An 8,257-nucleotide genomic window follows, 5' to 3' on the forward strand; every position below is an offset into this window, starting at 1 on the left:
TCAAGCAGAACAAAATAGAAACTGAATTGGCTTTTTTAATCTGCCAGTTTTAATGCTTTGTGTTTATACGTGTTTAACTGGTTGTGTTAAATATCTTATCAGCTCCACAATCACGGAACCTGCATTCAGTGCTTTGTTACAGGAAATCAAAGAGTTTTCTGAGAACCCTTTACCTTCTGGGCAGATCTGGAAAATCTACATTTCATCAAAACAGGAGCAGCTCTGAGTTCCACCTCCTCCCTTCTCTGACGACATACATCTCAGACAAAGGATTATATAAAACCTGTAGTGATCAAAACACTCCAGTAACAAATGGACAGAGTAAGAGTCAATAGGAGTGGGAGTTGCTGCAGAGCCAGCAAAGGGTGATGGTGGCGAGGCGCCACAAGTACAGGGAACTCCAATCCCCAAAAGCCCTAATTAGGCCCAAACTTGCACACCTGTGGACTCCTCTACTTCAGGCTGCGGGAAACAGCAGCACAAGGGAAGAAAAGAGGGCTGGAAAACCAAGAGAGAAATTGCCCTGAAACTGCTTAAAAGCCAAAAAGGAGGCTTAAACAAGGAATGGCACCAAGATGCATATTCTGGCCCAGTTTGACATCATAACTATAGAAGAACCCTTTTTGGTGCAATATACAACCCTTTTCAAAAAGGTTCTACGTAGAACCATTTACAACACATTCTCCATCAATCTAAACTCACCTTACAAAGAACCCTTGAAGAACCTTCTTTTTTAAGGGTCTATTCTGAGTCCACGTAGTTGACATATTTTAGATTGTTGGCGTAGGAACTGTTTCAGATGCAGACCATAACAAAGCTGCTGCCCAAGTGTCCATTCCTGCAAAGCTGTCACAGCAGAACGGTCAGGAATATTGGTTCTTATAATGTCCACCTTATAATGGTGAGTTAGTAAAACATGGTCTAAAACTCTGCACAGTTTATCACTAAGAAGAAAGGAGAGTTGGAAACTGCAGCGTAAGCACTTAGACAGGTTGAGGAAGTGGAGTATTTTTATTAGGGACTGTACAATATTTGTAGTCACAGCAGGTAAAAACACAGGAAGACAAAATAAGAGGCAGAGTAACACTCAACAGGAAAAACACCAAACAGACAGGCTCAGAATCCGGTGTTGAACGCAGAGACTTCGCTCTTCCCTGAAGTGGCACAACTCTGAGTTTTTGCACTAATGAAGCACCGATCTGATGTTTTCATGGCTGTGTGGACACGTTTCAAATCAGACCTCAGCCACTTTCGTGTGTGTGGTCCTAGATCGGATACATATCCAACTTGTGGTCATGTGACCTCAATGTGATGCTCGGAATTCATGTTTTTTTTTTTTTTTCTCCACTGAGCGTGACCATCATTCAGCGTTACCATGGCAACAGCCTATAAATGGCTAATAATGAAGAGAGATGATCAGAGTTAATGATCTTCTCAGCGAAGCTCGTTCTGCTCGTTAGTTTGTGCTGATGATGCAGTGATTCAGTCACGTGACGTTACTGAGTAGGAGGAGCTCATGAGGGTAATTTCAGGCCGGTTCGTCACATTAATGACAGATTTGAGTCGCTGACCTAAACGAGTGAGAACCGTCGAGTCAGAGAGACCGGATTAGAGGAAAAATCTGATTTGAAAAACGAGGCTCGTAATGTGAACGTAGCTTAAATGAGTACAAAATGAGCTCCAGGTATGAGCCGTGAGAAGGAGAGTGGGCGGAGCAAGAGTCCAAGCCAGTTGTGTCAATCAGCTGATGAGCCAAATCAGGTGTGTTTAATGGGGCGGTGAGCCGAAGTCTCACCAATGTATCAATGTATTTAAAGTATGTAAAAGACCAGAGATCATCAAATCAGGCAGGGGGTTTCTTATTTTTGTAGGAAATATATGCTCCATTCAAGATTAAGAGACCCTTATTACTTCCACAATGTGGAAATTCCACCTCCGCATTTAACCCGTCCGTGCACTGAAACACCACATACACGTTAGTGAATACATACACACTAGGGGGCAGTGAGCACACTTGCTCGGAGTGGTGGGCAGCCCTATCCACGGCGCCCGGGGAGCAGTTGGGGGTCAGGTGTCTTGCTCAAGGACTGTCGGTGCTGGGGATTGAAGATTGAAGGGGAAGAGATCTGGTGACCGTGAAAGTCTTAACATATGCTCATCAAACCAAATCAGTGAGATGTTTTTTCAGGATTTGAAAGTCCTTAGACCTTGGAAATGTACACACGTTTTTAACACACGTTTTTAACACATTTATGACTGTAACTTTTGATTAGAGTGATGTACAGACCAAATTCTTCTTTCCATTATCCTGGACAATAAAATGTAGAAGTGAACAATATTTCAATGCTGTTTTTCTGGGATATCCTAGGGTTTGTTTATTTTCTTCTGCCAGCCATTTATACTGCTCACTATTACTTAGTGCCACCTGTTGTTTGGTGTCTCTTATGTACTTAGAGCAGGCAGCTGTAACATGAGTGTCATATTTTGAATGTCCTGCATTTTCAATACTTACGATATCAAACAAAACCCAAATTTACATTTTAGATACCTCATTCAAGTCGTTTTTTGCTGTGTATTTTTGAAACAAAGTAATATGGAAATTAACCAACTTGATCTATCAAAAAATATCAAAAATTGCTTTACGGTCTACAGCTCAGAATCACCTTCCGCAGTAAGTGTGTATACTGAGACGTCAACTAGTACAAGTGGGACAAAACATGAGGACATCATAAGGTCATTCAGCCCATGTACACTATATGGGACTGTGACCTAAAGAAATAGCCCAACTCTTTCTGCACGGTTGGTGATCAAATCTGGCTGAATTTAATTATTTAGGTGATTTTGTTTATGGGAAGCATAATTGAAATAGAGGAAAGTTTCAATTTAACTTAATTTTCATTAACCCTAAACTTGGCCCTAATCTTAACCCTGGCCTTAACATCTGCTCAAAAACTAATCCTAACCTTAACACTGTGACACCAAATAGTCTGTTAACAGGTTGAACATCAGTAAATAATCGATTGCCTGTCTCTGCCTGACCCCTTTGACTCTTTGACTCTGTTTTGTCCTGTTTGTGTTCTGACTTTTTTTAAACCAATAGCCACCTCTGCTCTCATCTGAGCCTTCCAGACCCCTCCCATTATGAAGAATCTTAAATTGAGTTTTTCTTTAATATGCTGGTGACAAAAAACTCCACTGGTGGCAGACTGTAAAGAATAAAGTAATTATTACACTTTCTATTCAAAATATTGACCCCACTAACTGAAAGGGAAATAATGCTGCATGACAAGGAATCGTACCTGAAGTGTGCTTCAAATGAGGTCCTCAGACTGAGTGGAATGCAGTTTCTAAGCTTAATAAAACCTTTTGACAGAGTTTTTAACCTGTTTCAACACCACGGAATTATCACAGGAATAGAAGAGTCTTCGTTCATTCAGTAGTTAAACCCACGTACGCAGTTTTGATAAAGACTCACCGTGTTCTCTTATTTTGGATTTGTTCTCAAGAACAGAAACTACACACACTCAAGAGACAGAGGTGAGAGCAGTGCTGCACTTTAAGACCATGTCATAAATCTGATGTAGACTTTTTATTAGAACCTTTATCAAGAGCACACTTAAGAACAAACTTGGCAGGATGCTGGGGAGCGAGGCCCGGTGTTTTGATCAACCCACTCTTTTATACACTCACCTGCCACTTTATTAGTGGCTTCTGCTCTTCCACCTTCTGCTATTAGCCCACCTGCATTTGAAGAGACTAAACACATTGCCTTGGTCCTGCCTTTCAAGGAAGCTGAGGTGTATTTGAAAGTATTGCTACTGGCCTAGAGATGTCTGGTCTCTCTTACTGCAGTGCAAGCTGATGGGTAAGGCTCAGGAGATCTGTACACCTTGCTAGTAAAAGGCTGGACCCCCTTTTTTTCCTTCAGAACTGTCTTAATTCTTCAAGTCAGACTTTAAACAAGGTGTTGGAAACGTTCCTCAGAGATTCTGGTTGGTTATTTGAGTTCCTGTTGCCTTTCTATCATATGGAACCAGTCTGCCCATTCTCCTCTGACCTCTCACATCAACAAGGCATTTTCGTCCACACGACTGACCGCTCACTGGATATTTCCTCTTTTTCGGACCGTTCTCTGTGAACCCTAGAGATGGTTGTGTGTGAAAATCCCAGCAGATCAGCAGTTTCTGAAATACTCAGACCAGCCCATCTGGCACCAACAACCACGCCACGTTCAAAGCCCCTTAAATCCCCTTTCTTCCCCGTTCTGATGCTCGGTCTGCACTTCAGCAAGTCGTCTTGACCACCTCTACAGGCCTGAATGCAGTGAGCTGCAGCCGTGTGATTGGCTGATTTGCTATCTGTGTTAACAAGCAATAAAGTGGGCGCTGAGTGTAGATTATGTGCTATATTATATGCAGCTACTGAGTGTTCTTATCTATGTTCTGACTTCATGTCTTTCTGACCCTTTGTTTGTATTTTTTGACTTCGCCTGTTCTCTGTTTGGATTTTGGCTGCTTGGGCTGATGCTTGTTTATTGTCTCCTCACACTGGATCTGACCTTTATCTGTTTTTGGTCTATGGTTGTGAATTGTGGACAAACAAGTAAAGCCTCTTTTCCACCTTTTAACCGTGAGCATCTGGCTAAGTGTGCCACATTACACTTCCAGATATGAAATCAAAAGTGTTTGCAACTGAAACGGCGAAGGACAAAGTCCAACAACAGGTCATAAAATATATGAAGGTTTGACCAAAGGGTTCAAGTCAGCAGTTTTACAACACGGGTGTAGTCAGTGGACTTTTGCTCAGGCAAGTTGGGATTGCCGTTCCACAGTCCCTGAAACGAGACGAGGCTAAACAGAATAAAGAAGAGCAGGAGACGGGCCAGAACGGCTCCGGGTCCGTTTATTGACTGTTAGAAACAGAGAGGAACTGGTTTTTGAGTAGGCCTGCACTGAGTACCTGTAATGTGATTTACTGGATTTAGGAACAGTATTCCATGACATGCTGCAGTACAAGAGGAGCTTTTTATTTGAGTATTCAACACAACATATTGGCTGCATACATCACTAACAAGACTGATAACAACTGTAAAATGATCGTTGTTAAAACAAGAACATCGATTTCTGTTTATTCTGCATGCCCAACAAAAAGACCTATAAAAACAATAATAATATGAAGATCACACACAGCGCCCAGTGAGATCATCTGTCAGCTTTTATCCCCATGATTTCCTCAGAAAACAGACTTTCTATTACAAATTGGCAGAGAAACTCTCTGCTAGTGAGAATATTGTAAATTATATGTAGAATTGTGTATCAGTGCTTTACATCTTTGTGTTGTGTCCAACCCAAACCCATAAACATCAAACCTGCTGTCCTTTCAGAGGCTCAGTTCACTGGGTTCTAACCATATAGGCTCCATAAATATCCTCAGAGACATAGCGCCCCGTCTTGGTATCCGGCCCTGAAGAGAAACAACGTTCAGAGTGTGACTGATGTGGCACTGAATACACTGGAAAACTCCACTGCTGAGGACGAAACTCGGCCTTCACAAGTCTTACAGTGAAATCTGAACCTATGAAAAACTCATAGTTTATATTTATCTGGTAGATCATTTAACCGTTTGTCACTCACCTGTTGTAGGTGTGTTGTATTTAGGTTGGCTCAGGTCATTCGGCCCTGTTGTACAGTACAGGTTCTCTTCCTTCCAGTTCTCATTCTTAGCCAGGTTCTGTTCTCTAAGATCCAAGTTCTTTTCCCATTGGTCCAGCTCTTCTGCCAGCTTCTTTTCTCTCTGGGCCAGGTTCTTTTCCCTCAGGTCCAGGTCCTTTTCCCTCTGGTTCGTCTTCTCGACCAGGTTCTTTTCCCTCAGGTTCATGTTCTTTTCCCATTGGTTCTGCTTTTCTACCAGCTTCTTTTCCCTCAGGTCCAGGTTCTGTTCTCTGAGATCCATGTTCTTTAACCTAAGGTCTTGCTTTTCTGCCAGATTCTTTTCCCTTAGAGCCAGGTTCTGTATCCTCTGGTCTGGGGATAACCATAGCTTCTCAAACTTGCAAATGCGACTTTCTATCGACAGTATTATATTTTTACCTTGATGAAGCTGGTTGAAATTGATGGGCTCTTCGTGTGACTGGCCACTCGCTGTAGATGAGTAGCTAAATGCAGGTGATGGTACCCTGTCAGAGATTACACTTGAATATTAAATGAACTGTGTGATTATGTCCATTTGGCACAACATATTATTAAACCAATCCGTTTAACCATCTACCCCTGTTGTAAACATGTTTAACAGTGTTGTGGGGTCTGTAGTATCTTTCCCAGAGGACTGTTGTCTCATATCTCACTAAACTGTTTACTCTCTGAAAAATCTAATCTTATTTCATTTGGTTTCATTAAAAATGCAATGCTGGAATGCAAATAGGTTCACAGTAACAGGTTCAGCTGTACCTTTCCACGTCCACTGAGCAGTCACTCCGTTTGGGCGGCCCAACTCCCATCGTCCTCCAGGAGAAAAATGTGAGAGTTATTATGTGGAACACTGCAATGTTCTTGCATCTCAACCATAACTGAATGTACTGCATGTATAAAGTGCTGCTCTGAACAATGAGGTGTCTCACCGTTTGGCTTCACGCGTTTTGGCTTCACACCATTCACGTCCACCCTTTTCCATGTTTTAGACCTTGACTGGCGTAGTTGAGTTCCACTCTGTACTTTACTCTTAAGGTACAACAACCAACTGAACTGTCCTCTCTCCTACTTCCTTCCTAACCTCCTTTATAGGCTTCTGGGAAATGTAGTTTCCCATTATGCCTGCATAGCATCCTATCACCATTTAAAGTGAAAAATGTTTAAATTATAGAAATATAACTGATGCTGTAATTACTGTACTCACTGTACGACTGGTGGAAAAACAAGGAAAATATATCAAATATAGCCACCAATGGGAATCACTGAGGTCCAAGCACCATGAGGACAATGTGGTGGCCTCTGGTCGTAGAAGACAGCAGATGGATGCATTTTTAAGAAAGATGTCCTTTTTTAAAATTAAGATCACTTTTTTTTCTTTTTTTTTTTTTTTTAAGACTTTCTGAGATGTTTTTTGACACAATTTGTTGGTACAGAGCAGCGAGGAACCAAGCTCCATTTTGGAAAATAGTTCCCACCTTGCGATTATTGTGACTATTGAGTACTATAATTGAAAATTAAATCATAATACAGCCTGAGTTTGTCATTTTGCACACTTGTTTCACAATTATTGATGTATTTTTCGCCTTTTAAGCCAAGTCACACCAGTTTATTCCAATCATCCAGTCACACTGTGCCTAAAAGTCGCAATGTTTTTAGTAATTATTTCTCTTTGACCTCGCAAATAGTTGATTAAAGCTCAAGAATTTGCAAGAATGTTATTTTCCATCTTTTTTCAACTGCAAATGCTGACATTGTATACTGAACAGTGCTGTATACTGAACAGTGCTGTATACTGAACAGTGCTGTATACTGAACACTGTAAGAGCCCATTTAAGCTGATTTAAGCCAAATGTCATATGCTAGCTGTTTATTGACAATGTTTAGAAAACATTTGGTCGCGATCGAAGGATCATTCACAGATTTATGGCCCATTGCGTCAGAATAGGCCAGGCTGAACTGATTGATTCCCAGCTTGCACTTAAACTCGGCTAAAACGGCAAGACCTTTAAATATTATTGACCTTGAGACTCCAATGTTGTTCTGAGATCAGATTTAGATAATAAACAAAAACATTTCAGTATAAAAACACACGTTTTTGAACTCTGGTGATTTACAGAACGGCAGTAGGGCGTGTATTTGTAAACGTGTCCGGCTCAGTGTACAGCATAACATGCAGAGAGTTTCTTTGCTGCATGACAGATATTGCAAAGCCAATAACTATAAGTATGTTTGAGGTCAGTATTTGCATTAGATGCTGATGATTCCTCTAATGGCCAGAGACTACAGTATATTACAACTCCTGAAGATGGAATTAAGTCAAATTTTCCATATTTCCTGTGCAATTTTGGAACATTAATATAATTGTAATGTTTTAGATTTACAACCCCAATTCCAGTGAAGTTGGGACGTTGTGTAAAACATAAATAAAAACAGAATACGATGATTTGCAAATCCTTTTCAACCGATATTCAACTGAACACACTACAAAGACGAGATATTTAATGTTCAAACGGATAAACTTTGATGTTTTTGGCAAATATTCACTCATTTTGAATTTGATGCCTGCAACA

General features: G+C 40.9%; 1 protein-coding gene across 1 annotated transcript; it reads right to left on the reverse strand.

The window, feature by feature from the left end:
* Positions 1 to 5,005: 5,005 nt before the first annotated feature.
* Positions 5,006 to 6,743, reverse strand: LOC108412119. The gene is made up of 4 exons (XM_017684021.2): positions 6,617 to 6,743; positions 6,447 to 6,500; positions 5,634 to 6,175; positions 5,006 to 5,463 (listed from the first exon to the last, which is right to left on the reverse strand). Exons 1-4 carry the CDS (start codon positions 6,667 to 6,669, stop codon positions 5,393 to 5,395), a joined length of 720 nt encoding a protein of 239 aa, XP_017539510.2. The 5' UTR covers positions 6,670 to 6,743; the 3' UTR covers positions 5,006 to 5,392.
* Between the last annotated feature and the right edge of the window lie 1,514 nt (positions 6,744 to 8,257).

The sequence above is a fragment of the Pygocentrus nattereri genome, chromosome 29 (assembly GCF_015220715.1).
Source record: "Pygocentrus nattereri isolate fPygNat1 chromosome 29, fPygNat1.pri, whole genome shotgun sequence".
Classification (NCBI taxonomy): domain Eukaryota; kingdom Metazoa; phylum Chordata; class Actinopteri; order Characiformes; family Serrasalmidae; genus Pygocentrus; species Pygocentrus nattereri.